Raw genomic sequence first — 24,676 nt, 5'->3', positions numbered from 1 at the left:
GGGACGATGAGAACGGCTGCTTTCTCATCACGCCGGCCGGCCGGCCTCCCTCCGTGCCCATAGTGCCTCTTCCAGGATCGTTTCCAGACCTGCGATGGGGCTGCCCTACCCACTCCCACCGCAGCCTGGCTCCCTGGGAATGCCCAACCACCACAGCCCCCAGGCTGCCGAGATACTTTGAACAGGCCTGTCTTGGGGTTCAAGGGTGGGGCAAAGAAACTGGAGCCTCAGCGGAAGCCAGCTGTACTCAACCAGCTCTAACATTTCTGTGCGGGGATGACAAAGAGGAGCAGTGCTGGGAGCTGAGAATCAGCACCCATGCTCTTCTGCCAGAACCCTGCCATGGCTCCCCACCACCAGGGACCAAACTCCTGGCCAGCCCAGCCTTCACGGCTCTGCCTGGCCTGGTCCTGCCGCCTCCCCTCAGCATTGCCCCTCGGCCTCGGTCTCTGCCACACGGGTGGCCACTCAGTTCCCCAGGGAAAGGGGCCGCCTCTGCTCATCCTTCAGACCTTCGCAGGAGCTGGGCCTTCACCAGAGCACGTGCTCGGCCTTCTCCCCTCCCCCAAACGCAGTCGGCCACACTCCATGCACCTGGCCCCAGTTTCAGTGTCACTTCCTCAGGGAAGCCTCCCCTCCCCTGACAAGGCCCCTGGTTCCACACTTTTAAACCACGGCCCGGAATTCTCTTGGTACTCAGCACTGTCTGTCTTTACTTATTAATATCTGTCTTCTCAAAAGTCTGTAAACCCCTTGAAGATAAAGACCGTGTCTGCTCGTCATACTCCTCACTTCTCAGGGTATGACAGGGTACTTGGCATACAGTGGGTGCTCAAAAATACTGAGTTAACGAATCAATGCCTAGTGCTCCAAGGGCTCCAGTTCTGTAAGGAGAACAGTGACATCTAGTGGCCACTTTCACACCCTCATGATGGGCCTCAGGAAGACCTCCCTGAAGGTCCAGAGTTGATTGACTATTGTAAGGGAAGCTGGCGCAGAATTCAGAAATGAGGTCATCTGACTCCTAAGCAAAGAAGAACGGAACTACCACTCCTCTGCTACCACGCATGTGCCAAGAACACGTCACCCAAGTCCCCAGACCGAGTTGTTATTGTGCCACTTATAGATGCGGAGGCGGGGTGGCCCGGGATGGCAAGTCCTGGGGTCAAGCTCACAGAGCAGTCCCTGGGACTATTAATAGCCTCACCCACCGTGGCAGCTGTGTAGGGGGAGCTCAGCCCCTCACTGCTCGCTGACACAACACTGGTCGGACCCACCTTGGTCTTCACTGGAAGCTTCAACAGCCACCAAGGGTGCCTGCTCCCACTTACATGCCCCCAGGGGACTCCTGCCCTGAAGCCAGAGGCGAGGAGACAGATGTGTACCTGCCTGTTGTGGTGTTGTTACTTTGGGGACCTCTGATGCACAGAATTAGATCATCCGCGATGCTTGGTTCATGACTCCAGCTCATTGTTGCACGACACCTGGTCAGGCTTCATGTGACACCCAGTGGGTGCTAGTCAGTTAGCTAGTTTTAATTCTCTAATGAACTCCCACACATCCACCACTCACTACGCCCGCTGGGGACTTGACAAGGTAAGTGTAATGAACGCTCCCTCATGCCGTCAATCTGCCTCCCCAACTCAAGACGACCTTCACCCTGAATCCTACGCTCACCATGTCCTTGACTCCATTTCTAAATGGTTTATTGCATCTGTATTTATTCCTAAAAGGTAGTATATTACGTGTGTGTGTGTGTGTGTGTGTGTGTGTGTGTGTTTAAACAAAATAATAGAAAGGGTATCATGCTATTTAAAATGTATCTTTGGGACTTGCTTTCTTTATTTAATATTATGTTCACTCATGTCATATTGTCAACACAGTTCATTCATTTGTGCCATTGTGCAGTATTCTATTGCATGCATATTCCACACCTTAACTCCATCCCGTGGACGACCATCTGGATTCTCCCAGAGGGCTCCTTCCGCCACACCATTCTCACCCTATCAGCCTCCTGCTGATCGTATATCTTCAGCATCGCAATGCCCACCAGATAGGGTTCAAAGTCCATGACTCAGCTTACCATGTCCTAAATGACCAGACTCCTCCTTACCCCTCTGGCCTCATCTCCGCTCTCCTTCCATATCTTAGACCGTCATCGGGAATTTCTTTCCACCTTTTCTGCCTGATACTCTCCCTCATTCTTATTCTCATCCCTTCTTAGTTCTCAGAAGCCCTCACCACCCTCTGGCACCTGCTCAGCTCACTGGGATGCTACGGGAGGGGTGTGTAAACCATCGCATCCTACTGGACTTGGTCAGGGGGCCACCAGATTGTCTCCTCTGGACGCCCAGGGCTGTCAGGGAGTTTCTGCAGAGAGAGGAGTGGGGACCAAGTAGAGACACTTTATCCACATTCCTCTTCCTCATTGAAAGAGTGGCATCACTATTCCTGCTTTTATGGATCGGGGCTTCTGAAGACTGCATGTGAAAACAGTGTGCCATGAACCTGAGTTTGCACACCAGTGAACCAAATCATGCATATGGTCCCCTCTAGCCTGGCACACTGTAATTGAAAGTGAGAGACACAGAAAAGGAAAAAGAGGAGATATCATTTCACAATGAAGTGTATCGACTCTAGAGCAAACCAACTTTCAGCAAATCACTGGACATCTTTGAGCTTTGCTCAGTTGTAAAGCAGGTATGACATTAAAATGAACCATATAGAATTGCCCTTTTCTCAAACAAAAGATCGTTAAATGCCTGCACTTTCTTTTGAAGCCACCCAATATTTATAAGAAAAGCAGAGCTTTGAAGGGTGAATTAAATAAGGTGACCGAAGGACAGTGCTGAGGCAGATACCACGAGTTTTTCACCAGACCCATATCTCCTCCTAGAAGCACAGCTGGAATACATGTCCCTGTCTCACTGCACACAGGTGTGCCCAGGGCTGAGTTCTAGCCACTGGAATGGGAGCTGAAAGGACAGGTGCCACGCTCAGCCTGGACCCACTTCAGCTGCTCACAGCATCCCCCATGTTCTTTCCTTCTCTACCTCAACTGTGATGGAGCACAGGACAAAACAGGCTGGATCCCTGACGTGCATCTCAGAATAAAGCTATGTGCCGAAAAAATAATTGAGCCCCATCCAGTTCAGCTCAGTGGATAGAGCATCGGCCTGTGGACTGACGGGTCCCAGGTTCAATTTCAGTCAAGGGCACATACCTAGGTTGCAGGCTTGATCCTGGCCTTGGTCTGGGTGAGTGCAGGAGGCAACCAATCGATGTGTGTCTCTCACATCAATGTTTCTCTCTCTCTTGGTCTCTCCCCCTCCCTTCCACTCTATCTAAAAATCAATGGAAAAAATATCCTTGGGTGAGGATTAACAAAAAATTGAATATATTTTATATATATATATATATATATATATATATATATATATATACACATACACATATGACTGACTCTGCACAAACAAGAAATAACCTATATTGTATTAATAAGCCAGAGATTTGAGGGTTTATCGGTGATAGGAGCTGGTGTTATCAGGCTGTATATGTACTCAATAAATGCTAGTCATGATGATGATGATGACGATGATGATGATAATGATGGTGGTGATGATGGTGATGACAATGACAACAATCCCGACAGACCAAGGGCCCACAGGGCAGGAGTAGGAGGGTTGGTACTTAGACTAGACTTAGTGCCGGTGACGGGGGCTGGGGGCTTACCTCCTTGGTGCCATTGTCCTGGATGAGGGTGTAAAGTGGTACCACACGGTTGATTTCCAGCAGCACCGGTGTGGGGCTCAGCTGCTCCTTGCCTGGTCGGCGGCAAAGGTGGCAGGTGGAGGGACAGCGGCCTTTCTCCTCACAGCGGATCTCCACGCCTGAGATGAGGTGGTCATCTGACAGCATCTGGGCCGTCAGCAGACCTGAGAGGTAGGTGATGAAGGGCATGGACTTGAGCTCTTTCTTGCTGCCCAACTCCGTGGTCTCTGGAGAGGGAGAGAGAAATTCAGCATTGTTCAAAAGGTCGGACTCCTGAACCCACCATGAGTCCTGATGTGCTAAGGACCTGGTGTCAACAGGAAAGGAAAAGAGATGGCAGAGTGGTTTGTGCATGATGCTTTGTTAGGAGCATTGGCCAGACGGTTCAGAATGGAGCCTTGTTCTACCATTTACATTAAATATCTCCCTTGCTCTCCTTGGACCTTACTTTGTACACATTTAAAGATGGCAGGTTGGACTAGAGCATTCTCCAAGGACCTTGCAAAATGTTAATAGTCAGAGATTTTTTTTCCCAACCAGAAATTCCTTTCTTCGATTGTCAATTTACAGAATTGCTACCTTTCTTTTTTAAAAAGTATATTTTACTGATTTCAGAGATGAAGGAAGAGAGAGAGAGAGAGAGAGAGAGAGAGAGAGAGAGAGAGAGAGAGAGAGAGAGAAACATCAATGATGACAGAAAATCATCAACTGGCTGCCTCCTGCATGCCCCAGATTGGGGATGGTGCCTGCAATTCCAGCATGTGCCCTGACCTGGAATCAAACTGTGGCCTCCTAGTTCATAAGTCGATGCCCAAACACTGAACAATGCTGGCCGGGCAAAAATTTCTACCTTTCTTTCATGAACTCTCTCCAGTCCTATATTTTTCATGAAGTCCCATGGAGCAGGGGAAACACACGCTTTGCAGTCAAGTCAATTTCTGTTTAAATCTCAATTCCACTTGATAATAGCAATGCAACCTGGGAAAAGTCTCCCAATCTCCAAGAGCCTATAGTAACTAACTCCCGGGTTGATAACACCAATGGAAACAGTTCTGAGTGATACATGTGATAGGAGGAGGTGGCCTTGTCTGGAAAAGACATCCTTCCCCCTTTCTTTATTTGTTCATCTGTTCCCCGGTTCAAACTCTTTTCCTCCTTCTCCGTGCGCACGCTGAGCTCTGATTCACGCGTGCTCCATTCTGTGCTGTCTCTCTTCATCCTACAAAAAGTATCTCCCATGTCTGTGCCTTTGCTCACCCTGGCCTATGTTTCCCATCTGCCTCTCCAAATTTCTACCACCCATCCATGCTCCATTCCAATGTGACCCTCTTCAGGATGTCTCTCCTCCTGGCCCCAGTCCCTCTTCTCTGAACAACTATTTCCACTTGCAAGACCTTATCTTGTTAAGCTCACTGTCTCATCCCATTTTCTGCTGACCTCTCCAAACATAGTATCAGGTCTGGGAGACCAGGGACCACTCCTGTCCCCACCTCTTTAGGGCCTAGCAGGATGCTAAGGATGCACTTGAGACTTAATCAAAGAGGAAGACTATAGAACTCGGAATGGCTAGATTGACATTCATGACCAAGTCTAAAGACTTCAAACATTCTCCTGAGGAATTCTAGGGATCCCCGGAAGCATCTCAGCAGCTACTGGAAGAGGACAAGAGGAAAACCAAGCAGGCAGAAAACTCCAAACCCACATCTCATATTCAAATAGAGCAGTTCCACTTCTATCTGTTTGACAGACTGGCCTTCTACCTAAGATTTCTTAGGAGAGAGGGGTCAGTGGTATATCAAAAAGCTTGAAGGAGCAAAATGATATGTACAACCCAGAGGGTTCCACTTACGTTGCAGACTATGCGTGGGATATCTTCCATGCACAGTCTCAGTGGCAAAATAGGGAATGGAGGAAGCGGGGGGAGGCTGTACTAAGGGGCGAAGCTTGCCATAGGTGGCAGCTTCTTCCAAGTCTGGTAAAGTCAAGGCAAGCTCCTGACTCAGTGGAACCACAGGCCCTGGGCCCCAATGCCTGGCAGGAAAAGAAGGGCTGTCTCCTGCTCTTGCTCTGGGCCTGCAGTGACACGCAGCTGAACTGGAAATGGGCTTACCAGTTGGAAATACAAATAAATGCAGCCTTCATTCATTACTCTCTGGGCCCTCGGGCCTGGGATCTGGGCTCCACCTTTTCTGTCTGGCTGTCAGCAAATGCTTATGAGCCTCAGATCAAAGGCTCTGGGGGAGGAAGACGAGGCGTATTCCAGCTCACCAGTCCTTCAGAGGGATTAAAGATGGGTAGTTACCCAGATAAACAAAACAAAGATGTGAAGGAGGCAAATCGGCAGCTGGAGAGATGGAGACAGTCTTGCATACGGACACATCCGATGAAGGTGATGACTTTTGGAAGTGCAGGTCATAGGGACAGTTTTGGAGAAAAAATGACTTCAAACTTGGGAGAGAATAACCATTCAGGAGAGAAGGGGAAGGGGTATTAGAGCTGCAAGGACATTAGGGAGCCATTAGCATACACTCTGACCCAGGGCTCAGTAGACGATGGCCCATGGGTCATATCCAACCCTCTGCCTGTCATTGCAAATAAAGTTTTATTGGAACATAGGAGCCCTCATTCTTTTTAAAAAATATATATTTTATTGATTTTTTACAGAGAGGAGGGAGAAGGATAGAGAGTCAGAAATGTCGACCAGCCACCTCCTGCACACCCCCTACTGGGGATGTGGCCGCAACCAAGGCACACATGCCTTTGGCCGGAATCGAACCTGGGACCCTTCAGTCCGCAGGCTGATGCTCTATCCACTGAGCCAAACCAGTTAGGGCAGACCTCATTCTTTTTATTGTGTATGGCTACAATGGCAGAATTTAGTACCTGCAACAAGGACTCCATGGCCCACAAAGCCTAGAATATTTACTACCCAATCCTTTGCAGAGAAAGTCTGGAAACCTCTGTCCTAGCCTTAGGTTATCGATGGGGAAACTGAGTCTCAGAGAAGGGTCCACCTATAGTCAAACAGGAGTGTGAAAGAATGATGGATTAAAGTAAAACCTTCGGAGTTAATTAGACCATCAGTACACTTGGGTTGTGCCTTTCCAAGGAGAATAAGGTAGGACATCTTTTCTTCAGAAGACATCTTTCAAAAATGAATGAAAAGCGCACCTTTGGAGAAACACTGATCTAGTACAGCCTTCCCATTTTAAACAAGAGACGATGGTGTCCCAAGGAAGGAAAATGACTTTGCAAAGTCACCTGGTGAGTTAGTGATTCTGTCAGCATGTGGCCTGGGTCTGTCTGATAATCAATACACCACTTCAACCATCGTTTTTATGTGTTATTTTATGTATCTTTTAAAATTTTTATTTATTGATTTTAGAGAAAGAGAGAAACATCAATTTGTTATTCCACTTATTTATACATTCATTGGTTGATTCTTGTATGTGCCCTGACTGGGGATCAACCCCACAACTTTGGCACATGAGGTTGATACTCTAACCAACTGAGCTACCCAGCCAGGGCTTATCTCTTGTTATAAAATGCAGATGGCCTGCCCCTCATCGCACCTTGCCATTTGCACATAAGGTCATTGGGAAGGAATGCAACATTCCCTTGATCACACATTCATAGCCACTGGGTTAAAGATATAATTACCCATTTAACAACAAAACAAGCTACAGATTTTTGCTGTTCTGCTCTTGTCTAATAAATCTTTAGCTTTTTCAATCTATCAGGTCAGCAAGTTGAGTTAAAATCCGGGTGTCTGGGCTGAAAACGGCATTGAAATAGGACAGAATTCACAGCCGGACTTAAGGACTGGTTTTGCAAAAGGAAGGCACTTGGGTATCATCTGGTCCAGCTCCATCACTAAACAAGGAAGGAACCCAATACCTAAATGGAGAAAAGCATTTACCTCTAAGTCCCATGTGCACTTATTAACAATGGCCCTTTTGGTAAAGATTGTGTCCTGTCTACGTGATGATCTGGATGAAAGTGGCAACAGGGAAGACCTTTAGCCATCCTACCAATGACCCCTCTGAAGACTTTACAACCGCTAAAGCTAACTGCTTCCAACACCTCACGCTGCGGCTAAAGTCATCTTTTCAAAAGGTGAAGCCTATATTCCCCTCCTGCTTAACACTCTTCCATGGCCTGTCACTGCTTTTAGGAAAAAGACCAGAATCTTTAAGATGACGCGCAAGTAGTGTGGGCTCCAGACAACTTGTCTGCCTCTCCAATCGGATCTCGTACCCTGCTGCTCCCAGTTCTTTTACTTTCGGCCGCACTGACCTTTACGTTGCTTGCACACGCGCTGTGCCTTCCTAAGTCTTGGCAGATGCTCTTCTCTGTACAGAATGCTTTTCCCATCCCACCCCCAGCCCCTGGCTTCTCCTGACTCATTTTCACTCATCCTTTAGGTCCTAGGTCAAGGGCCAATTCCTCAGCAAAGCCTTCCTTGAGCTCCACCCCACATGCCACCAATCTAGAGTAGGGTTTCACATTAAAGACCCTCTTAGCATCCTGCTCTATGGATCATCCTGTGCTTTGGAACTTTCCAGACTGAAAGTTCGATCAGGGCAAAAACAGTGTTAGTCTTGCTGATCCCCATACATATCCACATTACACAGTACCTGGAACACAGTAGGCTTTCAATAATACTTTCAATAACTATTTACTGGATATATAATATATTTACGTACCCTGATCACTGTGCTCTTATGAAAGCACTGATGAGTCTCAGAGCCAAGGTTTGTGAATTTCAGGATTGACAATTAACCTGGCTGGTGTGACTCTGTGGTTGACCATTGACCTATGAACCAGGAGGGCACGGTTCGATTCCCAGTCAGGACACATGCCCGGGTTGCAGGCTCTATCCCCAGTGTGAGGCGTGCAGGAGGCAGCCAATCAATGATGCTCTCTTATCATGGATGTTTCTATCTCCCTCCCTCTCTTCCTTCCTCTCTGAAATCAATCCTATATAATAAAAACCTAATATGCAAATCAACTGAACAGCCAGTCGTTATGATGCCCCTGACCACCAGAGGACAGACACTCAACACAGGAGCTGCCCCCAGCCCGCAGGCCCCAACTAGCGGCAGAAGCGGGGGGTGGGGGGTGGGGGGGGCGGCGAGCAGGCGGCGCCAGGCCAGCCAAGGCGGGTGCCAGCAGGGGCCCCCCAATCACCCCACCAGTTGCCCCACAGATCAGCCCTGATTGCTGGCCAGGCATAGGAACCCTACCCTATGGACAAATTTTGTGCACCGGGCCTCTAGTGAGAATATAAATTTAAAAAAAGGATTGATAATGAATTGGTGGCTTCTAATCAAGTGACCTCTTCCCAAAGTAAAATTAGCTCTCTCAATAGGAAAGTTAACAGATGAATAGCTGATCAATGTGTCGGCTGCTCTGACCTCCTTGTGGTTTTCACATGGGGCCTGGCCACTGAGGGTGGGGAGTGCAGTTGAAACAGGCTGTCTCTAACAGGGGAGGGTCAAGAGCCTTTCTGAAGAGTCTTATCCTCTGTTCCCATTTCCCATCCCTCGGAACAATGCTCTGAAAATAGGATCATGTCTGGTTTCAAGTCCAATTCAGTCCCAATGACACTACAACCCATTCATCTGAGAACCTGCCAACTGAACTCTCTTTTTTCTCCTCCCAAATTCCTGCTGGGCATTATTTTGTTGCCACAAAAAAAAAAAAAAAGCCTCCGTTGAAGTGATAACTCTGTGTTGGGAGGGTAGCCAGGGCTTTTCGGCAGGAGGCGATGGCACGGCTGGGCCTCGTAGAGCAAACAAAACAAAGGCTTCCGACGAAGGGCTTCTGGGAGAGCCAAAGTCGTGCGAATGTTTGTCCAATAGTCAGCAACAGCTCAGGGCACTGCCGCCCAGTCAGACGGGCTTGCTTGGCAGTAGGCTTGCACTTGGAGCATTTAAAGGCTCCACGGGGACCAGAGGGGCTCAAATTAGAAACATCAAGGGTGGAGGGAAGGGGGTGAGACTTTTATATCATAAAGAATGGCCTTTATTGCAGCAATGGCCTCCCAGGAATTGCTAAAACGGGATCATTTCTTAGGCGGAGTTACTATCTCCTGTTGGAGCCGAGGCCTGGCTCCAGGGCCTGCACAAATGTCCTTAACAAAGGGGAAGAGCCAGCTACACTGCCGTCGCCAAGGCCTGTGCTTGCATGTGGTGCCGTCTGCACTTCCCAGCCCGGCAGTCAGAGTTCGGCACCGAGAGTGTGCCAATCACAGATAACAGTGCCCGCCTGGAAGAGGTACTGGGAGGAGTAAATAAGGTGCGACAAAGGCTAGACACTCAATCACGTTAGGTGTCATGACTGTCGCGGCTGTGGTGCAATTATTTTTGTCACAACTACTCCCTATTACTGATGCTGGAACAGGATGTTCACACTGGACTGCCCCTTGAGACACCGGGACAGACTAGAAGCGAAATCCCAAAGCCTGTATGCAGAATTCACGAGGGAGATGAACCCAAACTTGTTTCCTAACTCTAGGAAGCCCAGCGAGAACAAGGAACTAAAGCAAGGTGAGAGGGTAGACAGGGCGGCTGAGGGGAGACCTGCTTTGCAGACAGCTACTATTACCTGAGGTTGCAGGTTTCCAATGACCCAGGTGGCGCAGGAAGAACATGCTGCCTTCTAATCCCAATTCTTCTGAGAAGAGGCCTCAAGAGCGCCTCTTGAAGGACTCCTCATGTGTGGGCAACTGGGAGGGTCTTACTCCACCTGCCGAAGCTCTGGTTGGTCAGGCAGCAGAACCCAGAGGTTGACAATGTGAAAAACACTTGAGGATTTTCCCTGGACCAGATATGGGGCCATAGAAGGAAGGGCTGTCACCTCAGCATCACTCCATGCTTGTGTGCATCTGATTCTGTCAATTTTCCCTTGAAACCTGCTGGCACTTTAACCACCCTGTCAGGAATTTCTCCTTAAAACTACCTGCTTCTGGCCTGGCTGGGGTGGCTCAGTGGTTGTGCATTGACCCATGAACCAGGAGGTCACTGGTCCGATTCTCATTCGGGGTACATACCCAGGTTGCAGGCTTGATCCCCAGTGGGGGGCATGCAGGAGGCAGCCAATCAATGATGTTTCTCTCTCATCGATATTTCTATTTCTGTATCCCTCTCCCTTCCTATCGCTCTAAAAACCAATAAAAAACATATTTAAACAAAAAACAAAACAACAACAACCAAAAAACGACCTGCTCCCTCCCTAACAGGACACAGTAGACAAGGGTAGAATTGGATGCTTAAATCTAAAGCTGTTGAGCTACAAGATCTGATCTGAGATCCTTGGCAAGTCACTTCACTTCTCCAACCTCAGCTTCCTTATTTGTAACACGGGGATGCTAGTTCCTCACTGACCTTCTCTGAGCAGCCAGGCGAAATGCAGCCCTCACTGATGTACACCTGTGTCATCAGATGGCTCCCCTGTCACCCTACAGAGTCAAGACCGTTGCCCCCTCTCACAAGGGAGGGAACCGAGGCTCAGAGTGACATGGAGGGTACCTGACGAGGAGACTCATTTCAGTTGCACCTCTGAGGAAGGTCAGACTCTGTGTCCAGGGAGAGGGACCCCTGGACACTGACCAGTAGCACAGCAGTGGCTGATGTCTATTCTTTGCAAATGAGAATTATTTTAGCTTTTTTTTTTTTTTTAAGTACAGACATACTCTACTGTGTTGTTTGTCCTAAAGAAAGAAAGGTGCTCTAACCAGTTAGGCTCAGTGGATAGAGCGTGAGCCTGTGGACTGAAGGGTCCCAGGTTTGATTCTGGTCAAGGGCATGTACCTTGGTTACGGGCACATCCCCAATAGGGGGTGTGCAGGAGGCACCTGATCGCTGTTTCTCTCTCATCGATGTTTCTAACTCTATTTCTCCCCCTTCCTCTCTGCAAAAATGAAAGGAAGGAAGGAAGGAAGGAAGGAAGGAAGGAAGGAAGGAAGGAAGGAAAAGAGAGAGAGAGAGAGAGAGAGAGAGAGAGAGAGAGAGAGAGAGAAAGAAAGAAAGAAAGAAAGAAAGAAAGAAAGAAAGAAAGAAAGAAAGAAAGAAAGAAAGGCACAGAGTGAAGAATCCCAGTGCAGCTCAGTGGACCCAAAGGTGGGCTTTCCCACAGACTAAGGTGTGCTCAGGCGTCCTTCCCTGCTCGGTTTTGGTTTCTGTTTTTAATCCCTCTTGCTGTTCAGTCAGCATTAAAGTTTAGCATTTCCTTCAGCCACTTGAAACCAGGTAGGCTGTGGCCAGTTATGGAGGCTGACAAAGCCATGTGTGGTCTCCTGCTGCCCTCTAGTGTCGGTTTAAGATGATTGCTCTTGGGAAAAACTTGGTTCTCCTATGCCAAGGAATGAATACTGTGTGCAAAGCAACTTGCTGCTCACTGAGGGCAGTGGGGAAGACAATAAAGGCTTGGCTCGGATCAAGGAAGCCTGGTGTCAAGTACAAGGTTCTGAACCAGCATTTGCTTAGAGGGCGGGTACAGGGCCAGGTTTGGAGTTAGGTGTTGGAGGGGTGGGGGTGATAGCAGTGAAATTATGAATAACTAGAGGCCCAGTGCATGAAATTTGTGCATGGGTAGGGTCCCTAGCAGCTGCCGGCCGCCAGCCGCCAGCCAGGGCCTCCCTTCATTCCGTGGCGCCCCCTGGTGGTCAGCACACATCATTGCGAGCGATCAAACTCCCAGTCAGTCGAACTCCCGAAGGGATACTTTGCATATTTGGCTTTTATATATATAGATGATTTGCTCCAGACCAAGTGGTCCCCAAGAATAGAGCTTTGATTGAGTGTGTGAGCTAGGAGGGAGAAGCCAGAGAGAAGGAGAGAAATGGGGCTAGAGCAGCGGTTCTCAACCTGTGGGTCGCAACCCCTTTGGGGGTCGAATGACCCTTTCACAGGGTTCGCCTAAGACCATCGTAAAACACACATTGAATATATAATTACATTTTGTGATTAATCACTATGCTTTAATTATGTTCAATTTGTAACAATGAAAACACATCCTGCATATCAGATATTTACATGACGATTCATAACAGTAGCAAAATTACAGTAATGAAGTAGCAACGAAAATAATTTCATGGTTGGGGGTCACCACAACATGAGGAACTGCATTAAAGGGTTGCGGCATTAGGAAGATTGAGAACCACTGGGCTAGAGATAAAGCAGAGAGAAGAGACCATGGATGGAGCAGGATCCTGAAGGTGCCAGGAAGATGAACTCCCAGGTAGCTGTGGGATGATGTGGTCTTGTGGACGAGAAAGGGGCCACAGACTAAACCTGACAAGGAGGCCTACGTGGCGGCCTTACAAACTCAGAGACCTAAAGTGACCACATAGGATGGTCTGAAATGAAAACTTTCTAACTAAAAGCTGTTCATGGCTGGTCGTCATGTCCTAGGCCAGTCTTTTTCTCTAACAGAGGTCAATCTTCACCTTAACTGAGCCTGCCTGTTGTCTTATTTTGCATCCACAATAACATACCTGATAACTTCTCTTTGGAATATCAAAGTAATTTCCTCCCCCACTCCTCAAAGCCAACCACCTCACCAGAGCAGAGACCACAAATCCCTTCATTGTTATGATTATCAGGTGAATTGTTAAGAAGTAGGAGTCTGCTCCTTTTTCTTTTATCCAGTCCCAGAGATTTCCTTGCTTTGCTTTCTCCTGCCTCCCTATCACCACTGGATTTCATATAACCCCCTTAAGTCTTCTTTTTTGATTCTAATGCATAAAATAAGGTGCAAAACTGCCATTCTTGGGAGCATTTTCTCAATCCTTTGAGGTTTTGCTTCCTGGCATCAGTTTGGCTAAAATAAACTCATAAAAATTCTTGCAGGCTTGGATGTTTCTTACGTTGACAGTCTGAATGTGAGGCAGACCTGGGTTTGGATTTCTATGCGTGCACCCAGGGCCTCTGGGCACAGGTGTGCAAGCTGTGCCGTGCAGAACCCGACAAAGCGAGGGGAGGAGTGGAAACTGGGTCCCACCATGTCCCGCGGGCCATGCCTGCGCCCACAGGATTGAAGCCAAGTGGAAGAGCACCATCTCCTGACTCAAACAAAAGGTGATTGTGGCCTGGGGCAGGCTCTGCAGGTGGCCATGGGCAAGCTTACGAGGCTTCCTCTCAGAGCCTCTGCTCTTCTATGTATGCAATAAGGATAACATTACAGACAAGGCAAAGTTGCTGCTTGAATTTAAAATAATGTATACTCGTGACACCCAACACATTCCAGTTCTTATTGTTCCAATCTATATATATAAAAAGCCAGTGACCAGAATGCTAGGACGACCAGAACAACTGGGGACTATGACGCCCACGGTGGCAGGCCAACTGGCCCAATTGGGGGTGGGGCCGGCCAGCCAACCGCCCGCAGCCCCTCCCCCTCACCAGCCTGGCCCCAATCAGGGCCAGCCAGACCTCACCTGTGCATGAATTCGTGCACCGGGCCTCTAGTATTATCCTAACAACCTAGTTTTATTTTTAAGAAAGGGTGGGGGAAAGTCCATAAAAAGGGGGAGAGAGTAGAAAGGAAATCCTCATTTCCTGAGCTTCTATTCTTTTTTCTAAGCAAAAGACATTCTCATTGAATTCTCATAACCGCAATTTGGACTAGGAATGTTCGCTTTTATAACCCTTCTTTACAACTGAGGAAACTGGGTTTCAGAATAATGACATTGTTTTTCACAGAAATATTGCAGGTTATAAAGGCAGGAAGAATGACAGAATTAGAAAATTACTATTTTGCAATCTAACACAAGAGATCTAGACAGCTATCACCGATGAATCCTAAAGCCAGTAAGAGAAAGGCTGATGGGAATATTCCTAATTAATGGATCAGACTTACAGCAGCTGACCTGTTGTTTAATCTTAATATCACTAAAAGAAGTAAACCGGACAGTAAGTGCTTTTGATATGACGCCATAGGAAGTACATGGCATAGCCTGCCTACTTTAGTGGGCACTCCTTGGGCCCAGGCGTAGATTTCAAGGGTCTGTGAACTTGTGTACAGGAAAATACAAACTTATTTTTAGTATATTCTAAGTGCAATTTAATATTCTATTTAGTTATTTATTTTTAATGGGGGAGGGGGGAGAGAGAGAGAGAGAGAGAGAGAGAGAGAGAGAAAACAACACTGCTGTGAATAAGAAACACTGCTCAGTTGCCTCCTGTACCTGCCTTAACTGGGGATCGAACCTGCAAACTGGGTATGTGCACTCACTGGTGCACAGGATGATGTTTCAAACAACTGGGCCACACTGGCTAGGGCATTTCCTTATATTATGAATGGAGGTAATGAACTATAGTAGTGTAGCACTTCCTGTGACTTTGACACAGTCAGATTCACATATATTTCTATCATATTACGAGTTGTCACAAATATTTGAATTATCGATGTTCATAGCTATTAGAATATCCATTAAATATTGTCATTAATAAAGAAGGCTATATATTACTCCATTAAAAATTCGTTTTTTTAAAAATATCTTGATAGCTCTGTTGATATAATTTCTTTCTTATGTAGTCCTCAGGTATCTCATTTTATGCATTTAAATACATTATTCTGAGAAGGTGGCAGGGGGGAGGTGGGGGTCAATAGCCTGCATCATTTTATAAAAGGGGTCCATGAAACAAACAAACAAACAACACAAATTGATGAATCCCTAGGAGAGAGGAACATGTTAAAAAAAAAAAAATTAAAACACACACACACACACACACACACACACACACAAAAGCAGTGAGCTAATCTGCAAAGCAAAAAAATTCTAAAAGTCAAAGAAGCCAATGTCTTCAACAAATAATAGCAAAATTTTAAGGTGTAATTATTACTGATTAAGGAAGACCTAGTACAACATGTGGACATTTTGATTCTTATTTAAACACACCGACTACCGAAAGATGTTTTGAAGCAATAAAGGAAATTTGAATATGAAGTGCTAGATGTGATGATGATGTTAAAAAAATAATTATCTGTTAGAGACACATACTGAGGTATTTACAGGAGGAATGATATGATATCTGGGATTTGCTTTAAAAGACTCCAGCAGCAGAAAGCAAATTGGAAGTGAGAGATAGTTGAAGCAAAATTGGCAAAATATTGACAAGTATTGCAAGGTGATGAGCACACAGGGACTCACTCTATCATTTTTCTCTCCGTATATGTGTGCCTTCCCCAATAAAACACCAAGAGAAGAGGGCTGCCAGGAGAATTACATAGAATCACTACAGACAGTTATTGCCAGGGAGTAGGATGAAGAGGGATTTTCCACAACTACACGATGTGCTGTTTTGATTCTTTTTTCTAAACGCATTTTCGCTTGCAGTATATTTAAATATTTTAAAATAACAGTAAAAGTTTCCTATTTTTAGAAAAATAAATTAGAATAATGAATAGCAGTTACATGAGAATGTATGGTAGAGGTGGGGAGGGGGTGGAGCAAAAAGTCTATCTCTTCCTGGGCCGCCTGCCAGTCTTACAGACACCAACTGATGGGGAGAGTAATGGTAGCCATCAAGAGAAAGCTGGCTGAAACCCTGGAGCCAAGAGGACAGGGAGCCTGCACGGGGGTTGAGAGGTGGGGCGTAGAAGAAATAAGGCCCATGGGATAGTTCCCAATAGTCCTCATTTAGATTTGAGTTGAGTTGAAGTTCCTGACACTACCCAGCGAATATTCTCTGGGCAAACCTTCACTGCTACTAGCATTTATCAAGCCACCTACTCCGCCAGTATTTGATGCCGCTGATCTTTGACCATCTACGCTAGCTCAAATCACTACAAACTAGGTCTGGCCAATGCACACAAATGTATGTGATATTAAAATAAAGTTTCAAAATTTTGAATCAACTGCTTCCATATCAGCTCAAGGAATTAAAAAATAAAACAGAATGAAAACAACAAATCAAAAAAAAAACACACACCAAAAAACCCCCTCCCTGTGCAAGGGCATTTGTGCAGTCCTGCTGTGATGGTTAAATTTTCAAAGATAGACATGTCAACTTGACAAACTCTCTCTTGCTGACTTTGATGCAACAAGCTGGAGAGACTCGCATGGCAAGCTGAGGACAGTCTCCACCCAAAGCCATCAGGGGCCTGAGGCCCTCAGTCTGACAACCCGTAAAGAACTGAATCCTGCCAACAGCCAATCCTTCCCCAGTCGAACCTGAGAATGAGACCCCAGCCCTGTGACTCCTGTCTTCTGAGAGACTGTGGGGCAGAGGATCTAGCTAAGCTGATTCCCGACTCACAGAACCTGTGAGATAAGACATGCATGAGTATGCTGTTCAAAACTGCATAGAGGCAATTTGCTAATACAGTGATAGAGAAGTAATAAAGGTAGACAGCTATAATTTAACATTATTTCATAAACATTCTAGCAATTATAAAGTTCTACACTCAGACAAATTCGGTTAGGATGAATTAGAGTTGTAATTTTCTCCCCTACAATCTATAAGCAAGAAATTCCTCTTCCTCCTCAGAATTCAACTGTTAATAAGGGAAGAGGGGGACGATAGTTTGTCGAGAACAGTAATAATGATGATGATGATAATAATAATAACAACAATGACATAATAGTAGCTAACATTCATAGACCACTTATTCTTTATCAGGCAGTGCTCTAAAAACTTAAGATATTAAGTCATCTAACATTTACAAAATCCCTATGTGGTAGATCGTTATTATTATACCCCTTTTGCAGAGGTAGAAAGTAAAGTTCACAGTAGCTAAGTCAGTTGGCCTAGGTTAAATAACTTGCCTTACAACAAGTCACTAAGCATTATTTCAAATTATCTTCTAACCCATTCTCCAAAAAAATCTTGCAGATGGATGGAACCAGGGTTCCGACCCTGATCTGATCCAAGCCTTTGCTTTTTCTATTGCATAATGGTGGACTTAACAAACTTATTTATAATTAAAAGCCTAAGCGACCAGAACAACCAGTCGCTCTGACACACACTGACCACCAGGAAGCAGATGCTCAATGCAGGAGCTGCCCTCTGGTGGTCAGTGCACTCCCACAGCCAAATCCCCTGGCTGGCCAACCTTCCATGGTCTCCCCGGCCCCCCCACCCCCTCCTCCCCCGGCCACCAGGCATCAATCAGCCCAACACCCGCCCACTGCAGTGGTGGTGCGGTGGTGAGGGAAGGAGGGGGGAGGAGGTGGGGAACCACATGGTGGTAGGGCGCCCATGATGGCTGCGTCAGCGTCCAGGGTCCCTTCCTTCCATGCCTAGCCCGGCGACCATCGCCTCCTCTCCGGTCTGGCCTTGATCAGACTGGCCCCAATCAGCCCTGATCGCCGGCTAGGCTGAAGGACCCCACCCATGCATGAATTTCATGTACCGGGCCTCTAGTAATAATAATAATGACAGTAATATTAATACATGCCAGGCATCATGTCAAAATGTGAGTGCTTAACATCTAATATTTTACATTGCTCCCCACAATCATGTGATTTAGCTATTGTTGTCCCCACTTTGAAGAGAATGGAAAGGAGGTTAAACTAGAGATCTTCTTTGTAAATGGAGAAAATAATACTTAGCTCATAGGCTGATGTTATTGGTTGAATTGGGTCTCCCAAAATATATGCTGAAATCCTAATGCCCAGTCCATCAGAATGGGACTTTATTTGGAGATAGGGTCATTGTAGATGTAGTAAATCAGATGAGGTCATACTCGAGCTTTAAATAGGTAAGAATGAAGGTCAAGCTTAATCTAATAAGATTGGTGTCCTGGTAAGAAAACACAGCACACACACACACACACACACACACACACACACACACACACGGAGAAAATGACCACATGAAGACAGAGGCAAAAATTGGAGTTATGCTACCACAAGCTAAGGAATGCCCAGGGCCACCAGGAACTAGGAGAGGCAAGGAAGGATTCTCTTTTAGAGATTTCAGAGAAGGCATGGCCACATGGACACCATGATTTCAGACTTCCAGCCTCCAGAACTGTGACAGAATAAATTCCCCTTTTCTCAGCCATCCCTTTGTGGTACTTTGTTATGTTAGTCCTAAGAAACTGATACAGGTGGTGTAAATGTGAAATGAAAAGCCATTATATTAAAACTAGAGGCCTGGTGCATGGAATTCATGCACTCGAGGGGGGGGGGGTTCCCTGCAGTCTGGGAGCCCTCAGGGGATGTCTGGCTTCTGGCTTAGGCCCGCTCCCCTAAGCCAGCAGTCGGACATCTTTAGCACTGCCGCAGAAATGGGAGAGGCTCCTGCCACCACCCCTGAGCTCGCCAGCCATTGAGACTGGCTTCTGGCTGAGCGGTGCTCCCCCTGTGGAAGCACACTGACCACCAGGGGCAGCTCCTGCATTGAGCATCTGACCCCTGGTGGTCAGTGCGTGTCATAGAAACCGGTCATTCCATCATTTGGTTGCTTTGCATATTAGCCTTTTATTATACAGGATGCTGAATAGAGTACAGGCACACCTCGTTTTATTGTGTTTTGCTTTATTGCACTTTGCAGATACTGCGCTCTTTCGCAAATTAAAGTTTTATCACAACCCTTTTTGTTTGCACTATTGTGGCACCAACAGATTCGAGGCAAGCCTATTGGTGCCATGTTCCCAAAAGTATTTGTGTCGCATTTTGGTAATTCTTGCAATATTCCAAAGTTTTAAATTATTACATTTGTTAGGATGATCAGTGATCGTTGATGTCACTACTGTAATAATGATTCAGATGAAGGCTCAGATAATGGTTAGCATTTTTAGCAGTTAAGTATTTTTAAATTTAGGGCTATAGATTTTTGTAGACATAATGGTACTGTACACTTAATAGACTAATTGGGAAACCAAAAAATCCCTATGGCTCGCTTTGTTATCATATTCGCTTTATTGCAGCGATCTGGAACTGGACCCACGATATCTCTGAGGTATGCTGCATTTAGAAGGTTTCACAGAGAGTATTTTAAACATGTTTCTGTGTGTGAGGAATGCTAACATAACACCAGGGTATGCAAAGCCATAGCATTAGAATGAGTGCATTTTCCTAGTATGTTTATTTCACTCTGAGATTTTGTGGTATGATCATTAATTAAACTGGTAGCTAATTTAAACATTAAAAACAAGATAGTCAAATACAGATTTTTTTTAAGACTTTTTTGTTGTTGTTGCTGTTGTCATTATTTAAAACCTTGCTTGAACTACAGCCCCAGACTATCAGAAGCCCCACTGGCTCCACTCTGCGATTGGGGGAGCATCAGTAGAAAAATACCACCAGTCTTGAATTAAGACATTGGGCTGGTAACTGGTTATCAGCAAACAGGGTGGAAACTCCCCACCTGTCTGAGAAGAGGGTGTAAGTAAGGTCTCAAGGCTGGGAAGAAAATACCTGACAGTAACTCTCCCATCTCCCCCATCTGACGGGGGCTGGTGGAAGAACTCCAGACCCCTGTTTACACAGCTCCTTGCCATTCTGGTGAAACTGGCCTCCTTGAGTCTCCAACATGCAGAAACCCCAGGCAGGGGGCAAGGCCTCTCCTCTGGTGATATGGCTCAGAACAGCTCATGTGTGTGTCTTCCCCTTGGCAGTATCATGCTCCATGGTTATGACAGCCATGATCTGACCTGTACTCCTTGACTTCCTAAGCACTGTCATCTCCTCTCTCTTTTGAATCTTACCAACAAAGCTTACCCGGTAAAAAGAGAGCTGCTGTCGTAAAATATGGGTAGTCTAGGTGGTGGTTCAGAGTATGTCCTAACCCAGGGGTGGGCAATCCCTGGCACGCGTGCCAAACATGGCACGCCAGTAACTTTTGCTGGCACGCGAAACCCTCTTTTATAATCTTCCATTTACAATTTTTTTCTTAATATCGACTTTTTTATTTTTCAGATAAATTCAGTGTAGGTGCATCTTAGATAAATAAATAATTTTACATAACAAGTTATCTTAAAGACCATAGACATGGATTGACGAGAGAGGGGAAGAGCAATTTCTATGCCTCTGCCTTAACTCTCCCTGCCTTCCTAGATCCAACCAATGTTTTGGTTTAATCCACATACGCTTGTGAATCTGTGTTTTCAGTGATGAATTTTGTTAAGTCTCGTAATAGGAGTAGCCTGACGGATGAAAGTAGTAGCTTGTGCATATCTCTGAAGGTCACGAAATATAAACCTGATGTAAAATCTCTGTCATCAGTGATGCAGCAGCAAAAGTCCCACTGATAATATCAAACGGAGTCATAAAGTTTCCTATCGGACTATCAGTGTACATGTATACATTAAAAAATAAATGTATTTTTCATCATATACTGTGTTTTTGTCGCTCGAATGAATTTTATTATTTCTTCAAGGTTCTTCACATACATACACCTTAAGAGATATCAAGTAGGCGTAACATGTTCTCAAAAAATTAGGGTTGGCACGCAGAAGAATTTTGAGTCAGAGATTTTGCTGGCTTTGGCACGCACTCACAAAAAGGTTGCCCACCTCTGTCCTAACCCAACTGGCCTGGGTTTGTACCCCAGCCCTACGGCTGCCCAGGCGGCAACTGTGAGCGAGCTAGTTCATCTTGCTGAACCTCAGCTGCCTCTTTTGCATGATGGAGCTACTGATATCTCCTTGAGTCATTTGTTGGGGACATTAATTCTGATTTATGATAGTATCTATGAAGTACCTGGTATATTGCTGGTGTGTACAAAAATGGCTAGCTCTTACCCACCTGACCCCATGGAGTTATTTTGCAGCTAGAATAACTCTAGGTCAGATAGGGGATGTGATTTGCCTAAGGTCACATCTCTGAGTCTGACTCACTGACTCAGCAACTCTTATGTGCTGGGCACTGTGCTAATAAGATATAACAAATGGGCATTGTCCTTCAGGGAGCTTGCAGCCCACTGGGGGAGATGGCAAGGAAGTGGAGAATTAAAGCCCAACCCAGTATGTGCTTTATGAAAAAATCACCAAATTACAAGTCCTGGCACTTGCTGAGCATGCAGTGAGCACCTGGGAGTTCCCAGGAGCCCAGGAAAGTGGGAGAAGCAAGCACCCCTGCTCTTCTGGCCCTGCGAGGTTCTGTCTGCACCCACTGTCTGTGCTAATTCTGAGCAAAACCTGCCCCAGGGTCTTCAGCCCAATCCTGCCTGGCCGGTCTGATCCAACCCTGTCTGGCACCCTGGCTTGTAAGCATATCCTTGAAGCCTCAGATAGGCCCAGAGCTCTATGCCAACCCAGGCGTACAGAACCCCCAGGCCCACTCAATGGATGCCATGAAGTATGCCAATCCAACCTCCCATTGCCTTCAATATCTGAAATGCTGGGAGCCGGCGCTTCTGGGACCAACAGTCCGGAGAGTATAACAGCTAATTATAATATACATATTTACAATTAATTAAATGTAACCGCTATATATTATAATCTTAGTCCTTATTTGCATTTAGAGATAAAAATCATTTCCATTTAGAGATAAACCTCATTTTCATTTAGAGATAAAGAAATGGGCAGAGAGATGAAACAAGGTTAAGAGGGTGCATTCTCAGGTAGAATTGGGTTCCAATCTGGGCTTTATATTTTCAAACATGTGGCTTTGTCATTTAATCACCTGGGCATCAGGTGCTTATCTCATAGGGTCTTTATGAGGATTAAGCGAGCCATGTGAAGTGTTTAGCTGCACCTCGATACTGAGTGCTCAAAGAGGGTAGCTTTCTTATTGTTTTATTGTTACTGTTTGTCGTTTTGTCATTGTGCAGTATCACACACCTACATGGGATTTCAAGTCCCAGCACATTCCAAGCCCCTTCCTGCTCCTAAGCTCCTAAGCTAAACTATAAGGTCACCTGCAGAATTGGCCTCAAACTAAGGGGTCAGGGGACCTCCCTAGCCAGTAGGACAGACCACCTCCCACCTGGGAAGACTCTACTCTCCCTGCTACCCCAAAGCTAGACTTGGGTTTGGGTTCCTGGGTAGCTTCAATCTGCAGGGACAGGCACTACAGAATGTAGCTCCTCTGCCAAGTGTGGATGAAAAGGGGCCAAGTGCTAACCTGGCAACCTCAGGGAAGGCCTGTGTGCAGCCGTGCAGACTGAGGGACCTAGAGTAACCACAAAGCATGGTCTGAAATGAAAACTTCTCAACTAAAAGCAGTTTATGGCAGGTAGTCATGTCCTAGGCTAGAATCTTCCCTGACAAAGGTCAATCTTTATCTTAACTAAGCCTTTCTATTGTCTTTTGCATCTACCATAACCCCTTTCTCCAGACCCCTCAGGGCATAACCAATGCACCAGGGAGGGGCCCATAAATCTCTTCATTGTTACTGTTATCATGTTAATTGTTGACTGTTAACTATCCTGTACCCACATCTGTAAAAGATGCATGTATCTACCATTTACTTTTCACTCAATCCCAGAGGTTTCCTTGTTTTGTTTTCCCCACCTCCCTAATCGACCACCAATGGATTTCATGTAACCCACTTGCATCTTCTTTTTATTGTAATGTATAAAATAAGGTGCAAAACTGCCATTCTCTGGAGCATTATCTCAATAATCCATTGAGATTTTGCTTCCTGGCAACTGTCGACAGTTTGGCTGAAATTAACTCACAAAAAACTCTCTATAGGTTTGAATGGCTCTTATGTTGACATAAAGGTGCCTCTGGGGTAGGCAAAAGACTCCTTTCAAAGAGCAATGTGTTTATCAGATAAACTTGTCTCTAGGTTTCGAAGTGTGTGTGTGTGGGGGGGGGGGGGGGGCGGGGAGAGACAGGGGCTTAGAAGTACTACCTTTCCAAGTGAGTCAAGTTCTGTACTTGCCCCAGGGTGGAAGCTGTATTCTTCCCTCAGCCCATTTCTCAGAAGGGAAAGCTGAGGTTCAGAGGGGCTTCCAGACCTTGAGGGGCCCTGGCTTTGCTGAGGACCACTCCTGGAGGTCACAGTTTAGCAAAGGGGTTAAGACACAGATTGGAGTCGGGGTTAGCTCCCGAATCTCTGAGGAAATTTAGGCAGGCCCCTTTCGTCTGTTTCCTTATCTCTACAATGGAGACAGAAAGCTCAGCTATGTATTGTCAAGGTCCACAGTTAGCCTGCCTCTCCCCGCCCTCTGGGCTCGGAGCACTCCGTTCTGGCCGACTACAAGCCCCAGCATGCCTCAGGAAGCGGTGTCCAGTGACAGACAGGTGGCTCTGCGAATTGGAGCCGGCCAAGGGATTCGCTGTGGCGCGTGCGCAGAGGGCAGCGGGCGGGTGGGCTGGAGGCGGTTGCCGCGTCGGAGCCACGGGCGGTCAGGTAGGGGGCGGGAAGGAGGGTCGGGGACCTGGGACCAGGGCCCCTGCGGGAGTCACGGGCTGCTGGTGAGCGGCGGGGCGTGGGGGCTGCGCAGTGGCCATCCCATGCTTGAATGGCAGGGTAGGGGGACCGGATCGGAGGGGCGGGAGCGGGGTGGGGGTGGGGCTGGCGCGGGGGAGGGGGGCTTCCCTGGGACTGAGGAGTCGGAGGACCTGCAGCTCTGGGCGGGGAGCTAGGGGCTGGGAGACGCTTCGCGATGCAGCGTGCCAGGAGGTATGCGTTAATGTGTGGGGCCCCCGAGGAGGGTCAGGGTGCAGCATCTGGGAGACGGGAGGGGATCCGTAGGCCCTGGAGGAGAAGGGTGCAGAATTTCGGAGATCTGATGACATTTGGGGTGCAGAATCTAAGGAGGTTTGAGGGAATCCGGGAGCGCTAGGATTCCGGGGCTGCAAGATCTGAGATCAGAGGAGCAATGTGAGGGGCTCTCCTAATTGATAAGGAAGAAGCATTTTCTGGGTGGCATTGGGGGAAAACTGAGAAGGCGGGTTCTTGTTTGCAAGGAGGTGAAGGTTTGATGACAACACATGTTATGGGGGTGAGCAAAGAGGAAGGCGCAAGGTTTGAGGGTGCACGGTGCTTGATGGAATT

General features: G+C 46.7%; 1 protein-coding gene across 2 annotated transcripts in view; it reads right to left on the bottom strand.

Moving 5' to 3' along the window:
• Positions 1-24,676, bottom strand: part of ASTN2 (astrotactin 2) — a gene marked incomplete at its 5' end in the record, with an annotated part of 643,478 nt that overhangs the window by 163,812 nt on the left and 454,990 nt on the right. For both annotated transcript variants that reach the window (XM_081102944.1, XM_081102945.1), the window contains one exon: positions 3,733-3,998. In XM_081102944.1, the coding sequence (XP_080959070.1) occupies positions 3,733-3,998 (266 nt within the window). The remainder of the gene's footprint in view (positions 1-3,732; positions 3,999-24,676) is intronic.

Source organism: Myotis nattereri (assembly GCF_964212035.1).
Source record: "Myotis nattereri genome assembly, chromosome: 12".
Classification (NCBI taxonomy): domain Eukaryota; kingdom Metazoa; phylum Chordata; class Mammalia; order Chiroptera; family Vespertilionidae; genus Myotis; species Myotis nattereri.
Note: the sequence above shows the minus strand (reverse complement) of the source record. Positions and strands in the feature narration are given on the sequence as shown.